Source organism: Monodelphis domestica, chromosome 4 (genome assembly GCF_027887165.1).
Source record: "Monodelphis domestica isolate mMonDom1 chromosome 4, mMonDom1.pri, whole genome shotgun sequence".
Taxonomy (NCBI): Eukaryota; Metazoa; Chordata; class Mammalia; order Didelphimorphia; family Didelphidae; genus Monodelphis; species Monodelphis domestica.
Window position 1 is genome coordinate 341,053,693 of NC_077230.1, and position 22,819 is coordinate 341,076,511.

General features: G+C 38.3%; 1 protein-coding gene across 2 annotated transcripts in view; it reads right to left on the bottom strand.

Annotated features, from left to right (window-relative positions):
- ACER3 (alkaline ceramidase 3) overlaps positions 1–22,819 on the bottom strand; it is a 208,853-nt gene that overhangs the window by 74,121 nt on the left and 111,913 nt on the right. For both annotated transcript variants that reach the window (XM_001377978.4, XM_007490915.3), the window contains exons 3-4: positions 18,421–18,473; positions 7,530–7,582 (exon numbers count right to left, since the gene is read on the bottom strand). In XM_001377978.4, coding sequence (XP_001378015.1) covers positions 7,530–7,582; positions 18,421–18,473 — 106 coding nt within the window. The remainder of the gene's footprint in view (positions 1–7,529; positions 7,583–18,420; positions 18,474–22,819) is intronic.

Sequence of the window (22,819 nt, forward strand, 5' to 3'; positions counted from 1 at the left end):
TATATATATATATATATATATATAATCAGGGCTATTATAATGAACAAACTGATCTTATCAACTCTTCCTATAGCTACTAATAACTCCTATGGCTGACAACAAGGAGAAAATTTTCAGAAAGAAAAAAGTCATTTCAGTATTAGAGCTGGAAGAGCTATTACTTATTAATTAGTCAAATCCCTTTATTTTAATGATAAGACAGAACTCAAGAGAGAGCAGAAGTGACAGGCCCAAAGTTACATGGCTAGTGGCAGGTCCAGGATTATAATGAGGGTTAATTTCAATCAAAGGTTCTTTTATTTGTTCCTTTTCGGAATTTCTAATATATTTAAAAGATAGAAACAAAAAGTGAATTATTTTCTCTCCAAAACTTTAGGCAAGATGATGAAGGTGGTGATGGGAAATAGTTATGACAGGGAAGATGTGTTAGGCTGGTGACTAGAGGTGCCTGAGATGGGGACATCTCTTCTGAAGCTCGATCACATTGCGCTTCCTCTTTGTAACTACCACTCAGTGTTAAAAGGCCTGAGTTCTGTCTGACGGACTAAGGCTCAAGCGCATTGCCTTCTCTGTGGCTCTTCCCAAGCAGTGCTCCTGTCCACCGCAGGCAAACACAAGGGAAGCCTTCTAGTATTCTAGCTCTAGAGACAATAAAAGATAGGCCATGCCTTTTTTGCCAGCCGTCAATGAAAATGGGTCATTATTACTACTTAGGATCACAGATATAAAGGGGAAAGCGATCTTAAAAGGCCAGTTTAGTCCAACACTTTCATTGTGCAGACAGGGAAATTGAGATCCAGAGTAAGAGACTTGCTCAAGCTCACACAGCTCCTCTTGTTTCACCGTACCATGGTTCCTCTGGTTCCTCTTTATCATGGCAATCAGTGAAAAGTACTCCCCCTCCTCCAAAAATTATAACATGTAAGCCCAAACAAATCGTTGTATTTGTTTTGTTTTTTTGTATCTGTATACAAATATTTGTACCCCTCCCTTCCCAGCGATGTTTTGGTCACTCTCTTCCTCCCCCTCCTCTAGTGGATCAAGGTCCACCCTAAAATAGCATACTCAGAAGTGGACCACTTCTGCACATGAAAAGACAGGGGAGAGGCAAGAAAGAACTGTAAGCCTCAGGGTCAGGCCCGTGGGGAAAACAAAGGAAAAGGAATACTAGAAGTGACTGTTGGATGTTCTAATCCAAAACTAGCCCGGTGACGAGGGACGGCGTGTGGGACTGACTTCTGCATGGTATTGCTTTCTACTGGGAAAGGCTTCCGTCGTGTTTGCCTGTGGTGGACGGAAGAGCCACAGAGAAGGCAATGCGCTTGAGCTTGAGCCTTAGCCCATCAGACAGAACTCAGTCCTTTTAACATTGAGTGGCAGCTCCAAAGAGTAAATGTACGCTACCAATGATCTACCTCAAGTCAGTGTCCTTCCTTTGTTATTCTTTTGTATGCTTTAAGAGCATCATCATTTGTGCTGTCAATCCTCACTCTTAAGTGGTGGGGGCAGCTGGGTAGCTCAGTGGATTGAGAGCCAGGCCCAGAGAGGGGAGGTCCTGGGTTCAAATCTGACCTCAGACACTCCCTAGCTGTGTGACCCTGGGCAAGTCACTTAACCCCCATGGCCTAGCCCTCACCACTCTTCTGCCTTGGAACCAATACTCAGTATTGATTCTAAGACGGAAGGTAAGGGTTTAAAAAAAATACATGAGTAGTCCTTTTCCGTTGCTGGTCATATTTGGCTTGGATAATTTTTTTTGACCCAACATGGCATTTTCATTGCTAAAGGAAAATCTCAATAAAGAAACTCTATTAATACAGACTGGCAATTGCAAGGCCCTGAGACATTGAGTGACTGGCCCAAGGTTGGAAAGTCCCTGTGTGTCTCTTCCTGATTTGGGACAGATTCTCTATTCACATCTGGCTACTTCTTTTTGGATGATTTTTTTAATGCCTTTTCTTGCCCACCAGTCACCAGTTTCATTTTAGTTTCACTTACCATAGATTATTTCATCATCTTTTGCATCACTTGCCCATTTTATTTGTCTGAAATCATGGTATTTCTAATAATATAATATTTACTAAAAAATGTGGATTTTTAAAAAGATGGACTGTTCCTTGTATTACATAGCAAGAAGCTTGGGAATGCTGAAAGTATCACGTCATTTTCCAAATGCGATCCAGCCAGATAGCTTCCTCTTATTAAACTGTGAATCCCAATCAGGGACTGTGAATTAAACTGTTGCAGTATAACTAAGGCTTGCTTTAGTGGACAGCAAATACACAAAAAACCTAAATTTCACTCTTTCTCCAGGCATACAAATATCTCATTTTGGCACTAGCCCTACTTAAAAAGGGACTTTCTGTTAATTATGCTTTTAAAAACATAATTGTGTCCTTAAAAAGAGAATCAAAACTATTCTCAAAAATCCCTAATTTTCTAGTGTTAAAAATCTGTGATTCTACGTCTCTTCCATTTATAGTTTTATATTAGACGAAATCCAGCAACTGGCTGATGTCAGACAGAGTACAACTTCAAAGCTTCTGGCTATGTTGATGTTCTTTTTATAATCCTATGGTTTGTGTACTGATCAAATATACTTTGAAGAATACTGATGTTCAGAAAGTAATGTCCACATCTTGAAAATTCCCTTAACTCTTTCTCCCCAGAAATATCCTTTCAAGGTGCTAATACCTTTAATGAGGATTATGCTCACTATGCTTAAAAGCAGTGCTCATTTTTTCTAGAGATATATGTACAAAGGGGTTCTCCTCTAATGCTTCATCCCAAGGTGGAAGTAGAGATGATTCTATGGTCTTTCCAGGCCATGCCAAGGAAATAAAAATTCTGGCAAGTCCTACTCCAAGTTGGAAGAGGTTTGAGTACAAAGATTGAACTTTTCCTAAGGGAGAAACTTAGTTAAGTTTGGAGAAGCTTATTCCTAGGTATAGGTTTAGTTATTTTTATAGAATTCTTACCTTTTGTTTTAGAACCAATATTAAGTTTTATTTCTAAGAGAGAAAAGTGATAAGGGCTAAGCAACTGCAGTCAAGTGACTTGCCCAGAGTCACATAACTAGGAAGTATCTGAGGCCAGATTTGAACCCAAGACCTCCTATCTCTAGGCCTGGTTCCTTACCACTGAGCAACCTACTTCCCCTTATTGTTTATTTTTGCTTCAGTACCTTGTTAAAATTATTTATACTAAGGAATAGAGGGACTATGATGAATGTTGGTAGATGGGACCTCTATATATTGATAAAATAATGTATACCTGAGTTGGGGAGGGGCAGGGGGAAGACCCCAGTGCAAAGGCATGATCGAAAACCAAAGTCCAAAAGAATTAAGGAAATTGGTTTAGAATTTGAGATGTGGAAATAGTTATATACACACATGCACAAACACACACATACAATTCACATTTTTGGAGAACTATCCAGTGTGTCTAATAAAATCATGGAAGTGCTATATTTTTCTCTACTTTTTTCAAACAGGTCTGAATTCATATTTCCAAAGGAGTTTTGTTCTTAATTATTCTAGTGACATTTAAGTATTGTATCTTCACAGCAAATGTAAGCTCCTTGAGGGCTAGAATGCTTTTATTTTGCCTTTGGAACCCCAGTACCAAGCACAGAATCTTGCACAGAAGAGGAATTTAAGTAGAGGTTTGTTGAATGAATGCATGTTTGCTTTCCCCCCTCTTTAGGTATAAATAATGGCTCAAATAGTACTGTAATGGGGGCAAATTAATGATGGTAGTCTAGAGGTTCTAGTTTTTATCTTCTAACTTCCAGAGTTATCAGAATGGGAGAAATCTCATGTTCCCTCAAAGGTAGTGTAGAGTTAACAGGTGCTACTCTTCCACTCTTAGAGCTCATTTGCCTCATCCTTCCTCAATAAGAAAAAAAAAAGGAAGGGCATGAATTTGGATTTTTATAATTAATAAGCAATCACTTTGAAACAGGAAGTTGGGAAAAAATTTTAAAGCAAGCTTTTTCTGAGAAAGGTCTTATTTCTCAAATATATAGAGAATTGAGTCAAAATTTTAAGAATATAAAGCATTTTCCAAAAGACAAATGGCCAAAGGATATGAACAGGCAATTGTCAGAAGAAGAAATCAAAGTTACTTATAGTCATATAGAAATGCTTTAAATCATAACAAATTAAAGAAATGTGAATTAAATCAACTCTGAGGTACCACTTCATACCAATCAGTTTGGCTAATATCACAGAAAAGGAAAATGATAAATTTTGGAGGGGGATGTGGAAAAATTAGGACACTAATGCTTTGCTGATGGAATTGTAAGCTGATCTAACCATTCGGGAAAACAATTTGGAATTATACCCAAAAGGCCATAAAACTGTACATACCCTTTGACTCAGTGATTCCATTACTAGTCCTGTATCCCAAAGAGATCAAAGAAAAGGGAAAAGGACCTATATGCACAAAAATATTTACTGCAGCTCTTTTTGTGATGGCAAAAAAATTGGAAAAGGAGGGGATGCCCCTCAACTGGGGAACAGCTGAAAAAGTTGTGGTATATGATTGTGATGGAACACTGTTGTGCTAGAAGAAATAAGCTTTCAGAAAATCCTATAAAGACTTATATGAACTAATGCAAAGTGAAAAAAGCAGAGCCAGGAGAACACTGTGCACAATAAGAGCAATATTGTATGATGATCAATTGTGAATGACTTAGCTATTTATCCAATCCAAAACAATTTCAAAGGACTTGTGATAAAAAAATGCTATCCATCTCCAGAGAAAGAACTGAGAACCTGAATGTAGAATCAGCATATTTTTTTCCTTTCTTTATTACTGTTGGTTTTTTGTTTTGCCTTTTCTTTTGCAACATAGCTAATATGGAAATGTTTTGCATAACTATATTACACACACACACACACACACACACACACACACACCTCAATTTGTTATATCAAATTGCTTTCTTTCTTGAGGGAAAAGGAGGAGGGATGGAGGGAGATAACTTGGAACTTAAAATTTTTTAAAATGAATGTTAACTTTTCTTTACATGTAATTAAGGAAAAATAAAAATTAAATATTAAAAAAGCAATGAATTCCACCAAGTATTCATATTAAGTGATGCCTCAAATAGTATGCATAAGCTCACTATAGTCATCCATATTGGTGGGAAAGATACTAGTTTGTAGATGATACTGTGTTGTTACAGTGAATCCTACAGCATTGCAGGATCTTCTCAATGAGATCCAAGGTCACTCACACTGATCAACCTAGTCATCTACACAGGAAAAAATGAAGTGTCTGGAGAATGCTAATTGCCCAGATTGACATGTAGGGGCAGGGAAGGAAACAGACTTTTATTAGGTATCTGTTAGTTGCCAACCACTGTGCTAAGCACTTTATAAATATTATCTCATTTTTATGCTCACAAACACTCTTGGGGGCAGGTGTTATTATGCCATTTTTCTGATGAGAAAACAAATAGAGGTTAAATGACTTGCATAAGATCACAGAGTAGTAAGTATCTGAGACAATTTCTGAACTCATGTCTTCCTGACTCCTATCCACCGTGCTACCTGGCTGCCTCTAGTAATGGTTATATATAGTTGGATGGTCAATGCACTGTCCGGGAATATATATATACCTCAGAATTTGTTACAAATGGACAAAGAACTTCTTCTAAAACTGACTAGGAAATGGATTGGAGGTTGAGGTGGTTGAGGGGAAATGGAGTGGAGGGAAGGAATAGAATTGTGGTGTGGGAGGCTTTAGGAGGGAAAAGAAGATTTGAAATAACTTTGGAGGGCAACAGGGAATCAATTAGGAGCGATGCCTTCCAAACTCTAGCTTAGTCCATGATTTCTCGGTCTACTTCTCCATCTTCTCCTTACCTTCCAACCTGCTTTTAGCTCCCTTTTATGTACGGTCTTTCCCTATTAGATTTTAAATTCCTTGAAGGTAGGTACTTCCTTTTTGCTTGTAATTGTATTCCCTACACTTAACACAGTGCCTGATATATAATAAATGCTTAATAAATAAATATTTGAATCTACAATGAAGGCTCAGTTGAAGTCAGATAACATGAATTTCTAATGTACTCAACCATCATCATTTTGTGGGCTTCACCTAGCTCTCTTTAACAGACTATGAGCTAGAGTATAAGAGGCAGGTGAAAATAATCCAGATGAGGTCAGACCAGGGATGAGTGGAGATAGGACAAGAGGGCAAAGGACATAAGAACAAAGGAGTGAAGAGCTGAACTGGTTAACTCTAGAGCCAAGATCAGAAAGGGAAGAAAGGGAAGTTGGAGCAGGTTAGCTTGAGAAAGAACTAAAGGGAAGAGGGACTGGGGATATCAATGAAGGGGGAAGAATAGGTTTAGGAGGGGTGAGATAGAGAGAGAGAATGATGAACTAAAAATAAAATCCAGCGAAAGCAAAAATAGCTTTTAAGTAAACTGTCAGATACTACCAAAAACACAGATTCAGTGTATTAAAGCAAGAAGGGAAGGGTCAAAGTGTGTGTGTGACCTGGCATCCCTGATACAAAGAGACACTGATTTTGAAGACAATCAATTTAAAACCCACTATGTCAGCTCCTTTCAAAATTCAATCTATAGTTCTGAGACAACATAAATTTACATTCAATATGAGTGATACTTTAGCCAATAAAGTCTTCCTTCACTCCCTCATCATGGTATGGAGGTGACCTTGGGCTTTTAAAGGCTATATGAAAGGAAGGCCAACCCAGCTAGAAAAGCTTCAAGCCTGGGCATGGAGACCAACAGTGTGTCTAAATGCCATAGGGAAGAGAGGCTCATCACTAAGAGGCTGGACATCATGTGATGCATGTTTGGGTCACAAATTACAGAAGAATTCATACAGGTATCATCAAGAGGTATTGGGATCTATTTAGTAGCAAGAGAAAGGACATCAATCAAATCATGGAATATATATATATATGTATACATACATACATACATAAAACATATTTTTCAAATGATTTAAAGTTATACAACTTTATCTGATATAAATTAACCATTAATTATTTATTCATGAGACTTAAGAGTGGAAATGAAGCTTTCAGATCAACTCCTTTATGTACCTTTAAGCATGAGGTAATGAAAGATCCCTGATCTTGGACTCAGAAGACCTGGGACCGAGCTTGGTACTTATGAGTGTAGCCCCAGACAGGTTATGTAATTTTCCTTGAGTTCTTTTCCTCATCTGCACAACAGGAAGAATGCTTGCCCCATCTATCCCACAGGGCTATTGTAGGGAAAACATTTTGTAAGGTGAAAAGCAGAGGAAGCACTATGTAGTGAGAAATGAACCAGTCTCTTGGACACAAAATACCTGCAGTTAAGTGTGGATCTTATACTGATTAGTTGTGTGACTTGCCTCCAGTCACACAGTTCTCTCATGTGTAACATCTGGACAATAATCCTTGCATTCCCGGCCTCAAGAGAAATGGTTTGCTAAACTTTAGAGTATCTTATTACAAATCAAACTGTTGGTTTATGTCTCTTCTGAAATGTGAATACTTACATGCAGTAGACAAAAATACAACAGCTGTAGATCATGGGTAGTTCATCCAATAGCTACAAAAGAAAAAGACATAAAATTTGAAACCACAAAATGTTCATAATTGTTCATTTCAAAATGAACACAGAAAAAAGAAACACAGAAAAAACACCCTGGGTTTTCAGGTGTGTGTGTGTGTGTGTGTGTGTGTGTGTGTCTGTGTCTGTGTGTGTGTGTGTGTGTGTGTCTGTGTGTATCTGAGAGAGAGAGAGAGAGAGAGAGAGAGAGAGAGAGAGAGAGAGAGAGAGAGAGAGAGAGAGAGAGAGAGAGAGAGAGAGAGTGTATAAATGGAAGGTGGAAGGTATAATCCCTTTGAATTGAACACAGTCATCACTTCACTTTCCACTAAGTATTGGTACTTTTTTTTTAAAAGGTGAGACTAAGGCTTAAAAAACTCTTTAATTTAACAATTCAGCAAATAAAAATTAAGCAGCTATTATATACAGAAAACTTTGCTAGATGTTAGATAAAGTGTTTGGCCCTGCTCTCAAAGAATTAACAATTTAAAAGGGAAGCATACGTTATATAAACTACAATACAAAATGGAAGATAAAGGCATAAGACATAAAAAAAAAGTGTTAGGGAAAGTCTGAGGAAGAAAAGAATTTTCCACCGGGAAGATTTCATATAGGGTGTCACATTTGAACTGGATCTTGAAAAGTACTTAATCAGTGGAGAAGCGAATGGAGGAAAAAAAGCCGTAGCAAAAGTATAGAGTAAGGAGAATGTGGGGCATGTATGGGAGAGGAAAAGCAGACTACTTTGCCTAGAACTTCAAGCACATGAAGAAAAACAGGTTAAATTAAGACTAGAAAGGTTAGATTGTCAAACACTTTAGAGTTGGAAGAGACCTTAGAGATCCATCTAGGGTGGAGATATCAAATATGCTACTCACAATACTCCTTAGTACAGAAACAGATTAATATGTAATAGGGAAATATTTAACAAGACAAATAAAAATGCAAAAGAATATAGAAAATTTTCTATTAATATATTTCTAAGTCAATATGAAGTTGGATAGCTGGCCCCTGTTTTTGTTTATTTGAGTTTGACACTATCATTCTAGAGCAGTATTGGTGAAGGTTTTTTCAAATTTGTATGTCCAAACCCTAACTTCCAGCTGCCTGTGAGCCCCCATATTACTCCAGACAGCAAAGGAGATGCTCCATTTAGGTGGCTAGACAGCAGGGTGGGGCATGCAATGTCCTTAGGGCATGGGGAAGAGGGGGGACAGAGCAGCTCCCCGAGCAGCCGGCCAGGCACATGTGCCAATACTCTGTCAAAGCTGATCTCGAGTATAAATTCTGGACCAGATTCTCAGAGTATGCTCTGTCTTAAGAACCTTTTGGGGATGGAAAGTCATCAAAACTATTTTCATAGCAAGGAGTAATGATGAAATATGAGCTTAGGTCTTCTGACTTCACAAATTTAGCACTCTATTCATTATACCATGCTATGGAGAGCCTAGAGTGCCAGGGGAGGGAGCTAGACCTTAATTCATTAAGCAAAGAGGAACTATGGAAGTGTTTTGAGCTATGCACAAGGAAGATTGATCATTAGACGTTATGGAGAGATTGAAATAATGGGAAAATGGAGGCAGGAAGATCTATTAAAAGGCTGTTGCAATAGTATTATAAAAAGAGTAAAAAAATGACCTTAGAAATCAGCTGAAGCCTAGGAAGAACTTCCTACTGGCTAAGAGAGTCTACACTGGAGTGATTGTTGTAAATTAGAAAGGAAGGAGATGATTATAGCATGCAACACTCCTGAGTATGCCAGAACCAGATGAAAACATAATTGCAAAATATTTAACAAAATAAAACATAAAGAATATTAATATGTGGTTTTCTGAGACAAAATGAAGCCAGTTTAGTGGCTTCTGGTTTTGAGTTTGAAATCACTGCTTGACAATATCTTGTTAAATGTGTCAGTAAAGAGAAGTTAAAATAATGAACTGTGAAGAGCAACTTTTAAAGCAATAGTTTGAATATCACATAAATGGCATGTATGGAGACAGTTTTCCAAAGCATCTTTATTTAATTAAAATGAAGTAGAAATGAGGAAATTATCTAAGAAGTCAGCAGGATAATAACACCTAAATCTTTGCCTAAGGAAAAGCTCTTAAATAAGAAAAAAAAGATTCACAATTTATTCTTTCCTTATCATCCTTTTCATTTGTTAGAAAAATGTTTAAAAAAGTCAAATTAAAAAATTTTATAATGAACCTTGTGAAACCTACAATAAAAATTGAATAAAATTTTTGCTCCAGGGAAGCAAAAAGATAATTTTCTTAAATTTTATGGCAGCATTAATATGCATGTCTTAACAAGAAGGGTATTAAATAAAAATGTCTCTCAGTAAAGGCCAATAAAACCACATTTAAAATAGCATTCTAAATAAAATTACCCTTTCTCTTTATTTTGTTCTCTACAGATTGATACAGAGTATCCCAAATAGCTTAAAAGTGCACTAAGACATGTGGGATACTCAGCAGTTATTTGTTCAGAGAGTGAGACATAAAATTAAGATGAGAGGATCTTTTCTTTTTTTTTGTTTAAATCCATAACCTTCCATCTTAGAATGGTGTGTATCAGTCTCAAGGCAGAAGAGTGGTAAGGGCTAGGCAATAGGGAGGGGGTGGTGAAGTGACTTGCCCAGGGTTTCACAGCTAGGAAGTATCTGAGGCTACATTTGAACCTAGGACCTCCTGTCTCTAGCCTAGCTCGCAATCCACTGAGCCACCCAGCTGCCCCTTTTCCTTTCTTTTCTATTATGAAATTAATCAACAGCAAACATGAACACTGTAGAAGTGCAGAGGTCATCATATTGGCCTTAAACCATTCCTCTCCACTCCCAACCCCCTGAACTGGATACTTTAGGTTTTTCAAGGCCATTAGAATACAGCCAATTAGCCAACAGTAAGTTGTCCTTCCAATTTCTTTGTGGAAATTTCTACCCACTTTATAAAATTATAATAATAAAGATACTTGTTTAACTCATATAGAATTTTTTTTTTTGTTATAGCAACTCACAAACCCATCTACAAAGATGAAGTAATGTTACCGAAAACCTGTACTGGGAGAGGTTTATCATGGTTATTTTTACATACTCGAGTGTGTTTCTCTAAAATGCTATTTTCAGGGGACAGTCTTCTATGTTTTCTTGGAAATGGGGCAGATGCTGCTACTAGACCCAAGATTATGGAAAGATAGGCTTTTTGTAAAGGGAAAGATAGTGCAAAGTGTGATCATTAAGTAATGAGGCCAGTTATCTTTGTGGCTCATAGAAACCTGCCTCGTTGTTTTAGAATTCACTCTCTTCTTTGTATAACAATTCTTTTCTCTTCTACCATTTAGAAATTCAGTATCTTCCAGATCATTTCAGTGACAGGTATAGAATCTTTCAAGTGTGACCTAAGGCATCAAGATCTACAGTATTAAAAAGTCCACCTTGGAGGTTGAGAAAACAACATGGGACTTAGTATGAATCCATTTAGGTCTCTCTGATTTTGAGGTTCATGGGTCCTTTTAGCTCTCACCCTGCACCACCAATATAGAAATGGATAGAGGTCACATACAGGATTAAAGACTAGTTTATACTTTTCTTTGTTTCATGTGTCGTCCAGAAAAAACAATTCATAATCTAGCGATCAAGCTTTTGTAAATTTCCTCTTTATACTCAGCTAGGCTAGTCTACCAACAATAGACTCAAACAGTTTGTAGTGAAGACCATATTCAAAGTCCTTCCAGGAGGGAAGAATCTGCCATAGCTTGTGGTCCATTCTTATAGCCTTCAAACTTCAGATTCACTTTCATGTAATAATAATCATGCTTTGAGATAAGATTTCTGTAGGAAAATTCTACAAAAAGCTTGATGAGACCCTCTTAATCAAATCAACATATGAATGAATATTTGGCAATAACTTCTGTGCAAAAGTGGGGCCTGGGGATAATAGCAAACAATTTGGCTCCTGATTAAGAAACAAAAAAGGCTAAAAGTTTATGGCTACACATCTAAGAACTATGATTATTTCCTTCAAGAGTCAAAAAACGCCAAATGTAATTGATCACCAAGTAACATGAAAAAGTAAAATGGACTATACAACAAACAAAAAACAGATGGGTATTATGGAGGGAATTACTAATCATTTGTCTGGGTACTATCAGGCCATTAACTTAGAATAAATGTCAAAAGCAACATTAGACTAGAAGGAAAAAATGAAGAGAAGAAGATATGAGATATATAATTACAATAGGTCTACTTTTAATGATCCAGAATGAATGTTAATGATCCAGAAAAAGGTGCTGTTCAGTTGTTTCAGTCATGTCTGACTCTTTGTGACCCCTTTTGGGGTTTTCTTGTCAAAGATTCTAGAGTGATTTGACATTTCCTTCTGCAGCTCATTTGATAGCTGGGAAAACTGAGGCAAACATAACTAAGTGACTTGCCCAGGGCCACATAGTTAGTAAGTGTCTGAGGCTGGATTTAAACTCAGGTCTTTCTTATTTTAAGTACAGCACTCTATCCTTTGCACCATCTAGCTGCCCTAGAAAAAGGAGAAATAAATGCTAAGATGACAATATGGGCCAGTATAATTTCCTATGAAATTTAAATTGTTATCCATCAACATAACGATAACCATTAAGAACACATAAGCTTTCTTGGTGTGAAACCACTTTCCTGGCCAAGAAGGACATGGAAGTAAATGGTACATGATGTTTTGGAATATGAAATAATTTTCAAAATTTAATGGAGGAAGAAGGCGGAAGATTATTAGTATGTCAACTAAAAAACTCCCAGCAAATGGCGATAGAGAAAAAAAAAGTCTTGGTATAAGATCAAGTTTAAAAGCAGCCCGATGACTGGCACACAGTATTTTTTCTTTGATTTTGGAGCTCTGAATTTTGGCTATAATATTCCCAAGAATTTTCATTTTCAGTTTCTTTCAGGAAGTGACTGGTTGAGTCTTTCAATTTCTACGTTGCCTTCTGTTTCTAAGAAATCTAGGCAGTTTTATTTTATAATTTCTTGAAATATGATGTCTAGCTCTTTTTTTGGTCATGGATCTCAAGGAAGTCTAATGATTCTTAAATTATCTCTCCTTGATCTGTTTTCTAGGTCAATTGCTTTTCTCATGATAGTTTCTTATTTTTTTCCATTTCTTTCTGTCTTTTGTTTTATTATTTCTTGATGTCTCATGGAGTCAGTAGCTTCTATTTGGTCAACTCTAACTTTTAAGGAGTTATTTTCTTCAGTTAACACTTTCTGCCTCCTGTTCCAGGATATTAATTCTCTTTTCATATCTTTTTCCATTTTCTCCCCTAACACTCTCATTTGCTTTTAGATACCTTTTAGTAATTTTCTTCTTCTGGGTTTTTGTTTGGTTTGTTTTTTGTGTTTGGTTTGTGTCTTGAGCTTCCCTGTTTGTCATAGTAGCTCTTTATTATGGACTTCTTTTTTGTTTTCTTATTCCTCTAGCCTACTTCTTGATTTCAGACCTTATGTTAATTCTGGGCTCTGAGTACTTCAGGGTGATTAAAGTGGGAAGGGAGAATGGCTAGTCTAAAATTCTGGCCTTTTATAATCTTCTTCTGTTTTCACAGCTCAGACTGGGGCCCTACAAGCTTTAGTGCAACTAGACTGATAGAATCTGGGGGAGGTCTGCTCATGCCCTTTAGGTCAAAACTCTGCAAATCCCTGACCTAGGTTTGTGTCTGTTGGCTTATCGATGGTTGGGAATTTCAACAGATTGCTGCTGGACTAAGCTCTATTAGGCTCGTAGGAAGCTTTGCAGATTCAGAGTGACTGAACAGTGAATTCAGAGTGGCTCCTCTTTAATCTAAGGCTCTTACTCTGGTTATTCCACTGTAGGCTTCAACACTAGTTTACCTCTAGCATTGAATTCCTATTTTGCTTCTGGAATTAGAGCCACACTGTTATGGTTTGCTTCTGAAACTTATTTGTTGCTTAGTACGCAGGCAAGACCTCATGCTTACCTTCTAGAACCTTTCCCCTAAGTATCTGTGACCCAGAACTGTGTAGTGAGTAACAGAGTTGTCAGATGGCACCTGTTCCTACACCTGAACTACTTCAGGGATCTCTTTCTGTCCTAATGCTTCCTGCCTTAGGCCCAGTCTCAGCCCTCTTTTAGCAATATGCTGTCATATCCTGTTATGTGTCCACAGACCTCTCTTTCTGTCTCTCTAAGCCTTTCTGGGCCAGAAAAATGACTCATCATGACTTTTTCTTGGTTTTCTTATCGGAATTAGTCTGATGCTAAATACTCCATCTTGGCTCTGCCTCTGGAGAAACAATTGTGAAAATGATTTAGGATCAATATACAAAGAAACTAAAAGAGGGAGAAGATACTAAAGGAGCAAAGAAATGGGCCATGTTAATACTTTTTAGAGACAACAGAGAAAAAATCAACAACTACTAACTATAATTTCTTCCCCCAACTGTACATCTTTATATGAGCCATATATATATATATATATATATATATATATATATATATATATATATATATATATAGACGGGGGTGTCCTTGCTGGACAGGGCACAAAGAGGCTTTCAAAGCATTCACCAATGGGTTGCTTTTTTATCACATAAATTCTTTGAGAGTAGGGACTACTTTTTTCTTTGTTTCTTCACCACTTAGAATAGTACCAAGCAAATAATAGGCTCTAAATAAATGCTTGTTAATTGTCTGAAAGGTGCTGAGAATATAAGATCATATTCTGTTTGATTATGAGAAAAAGCACTTGATTCAATACAGCAAAATGCTGCTTTAAATAAGGCTTTTTTCTAACAGTGTGTCTCCCATCTAAAATACTTCAAAATCATTCAAGATTCCCTTAAAGACACAACAACAGAAACATTCCTTTTCAATGATCCTCTGAGCTTAAATATAAATTGAAAAATACAATGCAGATGCACTTCTGGTGCAAACCACAGAAAGAGATGAAAGAAACCCAGTGCAGAGGCCAAGTTGAATGGGGTTTATTCTGTGGATCTCAAGGTCCTCCAGATTCTCCTATTTGTAGATGACACTGTACTGGTTGTGCTGTGTCCCCAAAACACAGCATATCATCCTGGAAGAGATCTGGAAGCATTAAAAAAAAGTTGGCCCTCCCCATAAGAAAGTCCAAATGGATGAAGAATATCTATTACTTGGATTATCACACACCCTTGGATGGAAACCCCTGTAAACCCTGTCCATCAATATGCATGTCTAGGATACACAGTCCTAGGTGGGCTCAGAGTTGAATGGGAAGTGGTGAGTAGACTAGAATGTCTCTGGGAAAGTGCAAAGTTCCTTTAAGGACCATAAGCCTCCCACAGAAATAAGGGCCCATGTTTTTAATGCTATCACTCTATCCATGCTGCTATGGGACAGAAGAACATGGAGTACAACAGTCTTAGAAGAAATAAAAAATAAATATTACACAGAAGGCAATGATGATGCATAATGGTGGCTGTGAGAAGTCTACAACATATAATTACTGAGGAACTTCAAAGAATAGGAATGAAGAGGCATTATTAAGGAAATGCAAGATAGGAAGGGAAGTTGGGCTGGTAAGGGATGAATGACAGGTAGATGGCGAAGGTGTTCCACTGGTACTCTAGTGATAAAATGAAAAAAATGAAAGAAGGGCTTCCATATTTTAAGAGTTTCTTCTATGCCAAACTTATGGGATACCAGGGACCAGAGTCACAAAGAAATGATCTGTGTCGATGAAGGGAACCCCCAAACTTATAAGTTCACAGATATCATCAATGAGCATTTGAGAATGGAGCAGTCTTTTTAGTTTGCCTCATCTGTTCCCTTTTCTATGCAATTATGATATCTGAGTCCGTGAGTTTTATTACTATTTTCTTAGATTCTATCATCTGTGAATTGTCAGGCATCTCTAAGGCAATTCTTTTTCTTACACTGTAATTCTATAGTATCTAGCTTGATACATTTGTCATAAGTTTTTTTTACTCCTCTTTTCAGTTCTGAAAAAACCTAATAACTAAAATCACCTAGGGAGTAGGATAAGTACATAAAATAACTGATAGGAATTACAGCTAATATCTGTGAAATTCATTAAATTCACTTAAATAGCAAAACATTTAATGAGTTTCTGATAGCTATTATATTAATAATAGCGATAAAGGTCCATATTTATATAGTATTTCATGGTTAACAAAATGCCATATATACCATTTTATTAAATCCTCATAGCAATTCTTAAGTAGAGAGGGTGGTGTTTAGTTTTTTTTCAGTCGTGTCTGACTGTGACCTCATTTGGAGTTTTCTTGGCAAAGATACTAGAGTGATATGCCATTTCCTTCTGTAGCTCATTTTGCAAATGAAGAAACTGAGGCAAATAGGGTTAAGGGCCTTAACCCAAAGTTACTCAGATAGTGTCAGAGGCAGATTAGAACTGAGGAAGATGAGTTTTCCTAGATTTCAGACCCAGCATTCTATCCATTGCATCACCTAGCTGCCCCATTCTATTCTACAAATGAGAAAATATATATTTGTGGGCATTTATTTTGTAGTAGGAGGCTAAAAGTAAAGTTTACACTTTGGATGCTGTCAATTCAATGACATTTATTAAGAGCTGACATTGTACCAAGCAATGTGCTAGGTGCTGATCACTGGGCCCACAGAGGCAAAAACAACAACCCTTAAACTTTTTTTTTTTAAACCCTTACCTTCTGTCTTAGAATCAATACTGTGCATTGGTTACAAGGCAGAAGAGAGGTAAGGGCTAGACAATGGGGGTTAAGTGACTTGCCCAGGGTCACACAGCTGGGAAGTGTCTGAGGTCAGATTTGAACCCAGGACCTCCCATCTCTAGGCATGACTCTCTATCCACTGAGCCACCCAGCTGCCCCTAGCTCAGTGATGGTGAACCTTTTAGAGATGGAGTACTGGGCTCTGCCCCATCCCCCCAGACCAATTGCCATGCCCCCCCTGCCCAGAGACCAGGTGCCCGGCTCACTGCCCACCCCTTACCCCACACAAAGGAATAAGGAAGTGCTCCCATTGGGCTTCTGGGCAGAGGGCAGGTGAAGTGTGGAATGTCTTCAGCTAGTGTAGAGAGGGGGAGGGGAGTGGCGTGAGCGCTCTGCTCCCCTCCAGCTCTGCCACCTGTGAGCTGCCCACCTTACCCACTGTGTGCTCCCAATGGGCTGCTGGGCTGAGGGGTGAGGTCTGGTGGAGAGCGGGAGGGGAACAGCTCCACCTGAGTCCCTCTGCTTTCTAGTAACAAACTGTGGCTGGGGTGGGGTGGACAAGGTGGTGGTCACATGCCCACAGAGAGCGCTCTGTGGGCCACCTCTAGTACCCATGCCATAGGTTTGTCATCACTGCCCTAGCCCTTAAACTTATAGAGCACCTACCTTGATGCTACAAATACAGAGATAAGGAAATAATAGGTAGTTTGAGGAAGCATAAGGAAGCCTTCAGGGAAATCAATTAGAAGTCTAAAGTAGTTCAGGTCCAAGATAATATAAGTCTGAACCATGGTAATGGCTATGCAGGCAGAAAGAAGGGGATCGGAATGAGAGATAGTATATCAGTAGAATCAAAAAGATTTGGTCATTGTTGGCATATGGGGTGAGGAAGGCCCAGAGTCAGGGGATAACTATGAGATTTACCAGGAAGATGAAGTGGGGACTTTGGAGGAGGGAGACTTCAAGAAGGAAGATGTGGAATTCTAATGTGGACATTTTGAACTTCAGATATTAACTAGAATAGCCAGGTAGTGATATCCAGCAGACAGTTGATTCTGTGGGATTGGAGTCTTTGAGAAAGATTAGGCCTAGAACTATGGATTTGGAGTAGCTGTTTACTGTTAATGACAAATGACTTAAGAACAAGAGGCAGGGCAGATTGACTACTAAGAGCCCCTGTGAGAGAGAGGTCAGAAGCGAGTGCATTCTAGGCAGGAGGGCAGCAGGTCCCACAACACAGACTAGACAGAGTGCTGTAGGTAAGGAAGAAAGAGAAGGCAAGTCTAGTGTAATCATAGAGTGCAGGAAGTGGAGTAATGTAAAAACAGGTCTGGAAAGATAAGTTGGGCCAGGTTGTGAAAGAAATGAAAAGTCAAGCATGATTTCCTGGAGACTTTGTATTGTATCTTTTAGGCACAAAAGGGTGCCACTGGAGTTTACTGGGTAGGGGAGTAATGACGTTGGCAGCTGTGAGAAGCTAAAAGAGGTCTTAGAACACAGAACATAAAATGTTAGAACCATATGGAACTTAACAATACAGAAGGTCAGAGCTGTACGGGCCTTTAGAACTTAACACGTAGAATGCCAGAGTTGGAAAGAAGCTTAGACTCCATCCATCTCATTCAAAAAGTATTGCATACTGTGCGTCAGACCCAGCTGCATAGTGGGGATACAAAACAAAAATGAAAACAGCCCCTGACCTCAAGGAGCTTATAGTCCAACTGGGGAAGACAACACGACAGAGCGATCTAGATCTAGTTCAAACTCTATCTATCAACATCCTATCCCAACTCTTGGCCAATTTTATAGAGGGAATCTCTTTTGGATACCCCATCCAGGGCTCTAATACACAATACCACAAACGAGTTTGTGGAATTACATAAGTACAAATTCGATTTAGTTTTCATTCTTTCCATTCCGTCAAAGTTTCACTTCTTCCATATACACAAATTCCCCAAAACAGTTCCAACTGACAGGCAAACCTGAGTGTTGGAGGCGGAGGGGTGCAGTGTAGCAAGGGCAGAGTGTGTAGAGGTCCTTTTCTTTCACCTTCCCAGGAAGGAGCACTGCTATGCATTAATTAAGGGAAACACATGTTGGTTCAGACCTAGCTGGCGTTACTGACCTGCATTTCATACTGCAGAGTCATGTGGAAGCACCACGATCCCAATCCTACCACTGAAATTGAAACAAAGAAAAACAATAATTAGTACAAATTTTGGGTTGGAGGAAAAGAGGATGCAAAGGAACTTGGGAGCACAGCAGGACAACATTACCAGTGTTAGTTATTAAAAAAATTTTTTTCAGGGAGAGTCTGAAAGTTCTGATGTAATTACTAATATACTATCAGAATTTCTGCAAACAAAATACTTCATTAGTTACCCTCTGGTTAAGTTGTGTCCCGGGCTAAGTCCTGGTATAGAAGAGACCAGGTTGTGTGAGCATAGCCACTGGAGAAACAGTATTTGACCTTTTGGCATGGCGAGATATTTTAGCTGATTTACAAATTATACAATATACCTTTACTCTCAATGATTTGAATTGATTGGTATGTAATTCTAACCGGACAAATCAGGAAGTGGATTGTTAGTGTGCTGACAACTGCAAAATGAAAGAAAGTTATTGGTATATTTTTTCAACTGCAGAAATAAAGAAATGGGACTGCTGTCTTGCTTTAACTGAAGAATAAGACAGGTATGAAGGAGGGAATAGTGGGAGAAGACATGATTGTTAGAAGATGAAAGCTTTTGACTAATCATCTTACTTTTTTGGAGGAAGTTTGTGGTGAAGTCCTCAGCTCAGAAAGTGACCGAGGTAGTGGGGGAAGTAGTGCTAGGGAAGAGCTGAGGGAGATTTCAATCTGAACGAGAGGGAGCATATAATGATGGAATCATTATCAGCAACAGGCAAATAACAGGGAGAAGTAGATTTTGGAGGACAGATAATGATTAATTTTAGATATGTTGAGTTTAAGATGCTTGTGGGATATTCAAGGCAAAACATAATTTGGGATGCTGTTACTTCTTCCTTTTTTTGTCTCCTCTCTTTTAAAACTTATTTTTATTTTTTATAAGAGAAATACATTTATTAGAATAGTTATAATTTTTTCACATTTAGATTCCCAAGGATCTTTCTCCCTCCTTCCTCTTCCCACACTAGAGAATATATCACGATAAAAAATATATATATATACACACTTGTATCTTTTTTATATATCAGATCTTTGGAGGTGGGCTATGAATACATACATATATATATATAAATGAACAAATTTTTCAATTACATGTAGAAAATATTTTTTAACAATTGCCTATTGGACATTTTACAATTCATATTTGCTCCCTCTCTCCCTCCCCTCCCCATTTGGAGACATTAAATATTCGGTTATAGTCTATATTAATGCTGTCCTTGCAATATGTATTTCTATATTCCTCATGCCATGAAAGATACATACTACACATACAAGAAGAAATTCATGAAGGAAATAAAGTGAAAAATGATTGTTTTGATCTGCATTCAGACTCTGATAGTTCCTTTTTTAGCTGTGGATAGCATTTTTCAATCTGCAAAATGAAAGAAATTTATTGGTATATTTTTTCAATTGCAGAAATAAAGAAATGGGACTGCTGTCTTGCTTTAACTGAAGAACAAGACAGGTATGAAGGAGGGAATAGTGGGAGAAGATAACCCTTGGGGTTATCTTGGAATTGCTGATAATAATTTAATCCTTCAGTTGATCCTCATACATTTTTTGTTACTGTGTACAGTGTCCTCCTGCCTGGTCCTGCTCACTCCGTTTTGCATCAGTTCCTATGATTCTTTCCAGGTTTTCCTGAACTCATCTGGTTTATCATTTCTTATGGAGCAATAGTATTCCATCACAATTATATGTTATAACTTATTCAGCTATTCTCCAATTCATGAGACATTCTCTTGATTTCTCCTTGTCAGTCCTAAGTGAGCTGCTATAAATATTTTGGAACATATAATTTAATTTTCCCCTGATCTTTTTGGCAAGCAGACCCAACACTGGTAGTGCTGGGTTGGAGGGTCTACATAGTTTTATAACTCTCTGGGCTTAAATCCAGATTGCTCTCCAAATTGGTTCCACCAATAGTATATTTGTGTCCCAATTTCTCCACATTCCATCTAACATTTGTCATTTTGCCCTTTTATCATTTTAGTAAATCTGATAATTTTTTTCTCATAAATTTCATGGATAGCTTTCATTTCTTTTCCCATTTTTCCTCTACAACTCTTATTTGGCTTAAACAAACAAAAAAAGTTTTGTTTTTTTTTCCCTTTTGCTGTTTTACTCTCTTTAATTCTTGCATTAACTCTTTTAGGAGTTACCATTGGACTTTTCATTGAAGCTTTGCTTATAAATATTTTCAAATTATCTTCTCTTATATTTGTATTTTGAATCTTGAGACAACTTCTCTGTCATCACAGTAGCTCTTTATAGTTGAGATCTTTTTTTGTTTACTCATTCTTCCAATCTACTTCTTGATTTTGACTTAGGATTTTATGTTAGTACTGGACTATGCTCACTTCATGGAAGGGATGGTGCTGGTCTGAGCATCTGTGCTTTCACAGCTCAGTCTGGGGGCCTGCAAGTTTCTGACCCAGGTGTGAGTCTGCTGGCTCATGTGTAGTTGAGGTTCAGAAGACTATTCATGAACTCGGTCAGTGTTAGTTCAATGGAAGGTTCTGCAGTTTTAGAGTAATGGAACTGTGGTTCCCCTTTGGTCTTGGTCCCTTGCCCTCACTTTTCTACTTCAGACTTATGTGCTATCCGACAGGTTAGAACTGAGCTACAGCTCAGCTCCTGGGCTCTGTCACCCAGCTATTTCTGGAATGTGTTTTGTGCTCAGTATTCAATCAGGGTCCTGCATTCATTCAAGACTTCCTAGGCTCTGGGGCTGGAACTGGGTAACAGGTGACAGAACTATCAGAAGGCACCTACTCCTGCTCCCAGTGCTAGTTCAGGAATGCCCTGGCTCACTTTCTGTGCTTCCCACCCCAGTGCTCTAGCTAGGTTTCCTTGTAGCCCCTGAGGTCTGGAATGTTCCCAGTCTTCTGCTGCTGCCACTGCCAGTGTGCTGCCTGGTAAGCACCCATTCCAGTGACTGCAGACCTCTCTGTCTTCCTAAGCTGCCTTGGGTTGGAAAAACAATTGAGTCTAACTTTTTTTTTTTGGCTTTACTGCTCAAAATTTGGGCTAGCATGTTTTCTAGATTATGAAAGTGGCATGCTGGGAGAGCTAGGCAAAAATATTTCCTCTCATTCTGCCTCTTCCCCCCCCCCCCCCATTAAATCCTAAAGTCTGGATACCCAATCTAGCTTTCAAATAATCTAATCATTTAAATGAAACTGCCCTCTGCAAAGTTACCAAGGATTTCTTAATGACCAAATCTAATGGTCTTTTCTCAGTCTTTGTTATTCTTGGTTTATCTGCAGCCTTTGGCAATGTTGCTCATGCTCTTCCCCTAGATGGTGTCTTCTAACTTTTCCTGACACTGCCTTCTCCTGGTTCTATACCTACCTGTCTGATGACTCCTTCTCAGTCTACTCTATTGGCTCTTCATCCAGGTGACACTCATTGACCATGTTGCATCTCTCAAAGCTTTGTCCTGACTCTTCTTATATTTTCCCTTTATATATATTTTAGCCCTTACAGGTCCATCTCTTTTCAGAGGCTTCCCATATTAATAGATATAGTCCCATTCTCTCTCCTGAGTTCTGGTCCTGCAATATCAACTACCTTCTCGATTTCTCAAACTGTAGGCACCTCAAACTCAACATGTCTAAAACAGAGCTCATTATCTTTCTCCTAAAATCCTCCTTTTCTTGGCTCTCCTATTACTAGTGAGAGCATAACCTGCTTCTCTGTCATCCAGGTGCCATCCTAGACCTCTCCCTCAATTTACTCCCCAAATCCAAACTACTGCTAAATAATGGCCATTTACCTGCATAAAATCTCTTCAATATATCCCTTTTCTCCATTCACCATGCTAACAGGCCCTCATCAGTGTTGATTTGAACTACTGTTGCAGACTTCCAAAGTGACATTTCTACCTCAGTTGTCTTCCCCCTCCCAATCTACCCCTCCTCAGGTGCCAAACTACTTTCTCTAATGAATAGTCCTGACCATGTTACACTCTTACTCAGTGAATGCCAGTAGCATGCTATGATTTCCACGACCAAATATAAAATGCCCTTTTTGGTATGTAAAGCCATTCATAACTGGGCCCTTTCTTCCCTTGCTAGTCCCAGCTCTGTGCTACTTTCCTCAGGACTCAGCTCAAACTCTACCTCATATGGAAGTTCTTTCCCAGGCCTTGCTCTGCTCTCACTCTTTCCTTCCACTATTGATGATTCTGAGATTCCCTCCAATTTCCCTGAATATATTTTGTATATATAGTTATTTCTGTGCTGTCTCCCCCATTAGAGTGTGAATATTTTGACATAAGGGATTTTTTTCCTTTTCTTTACATCCCCAGCACTTAACATAGTGCATTATA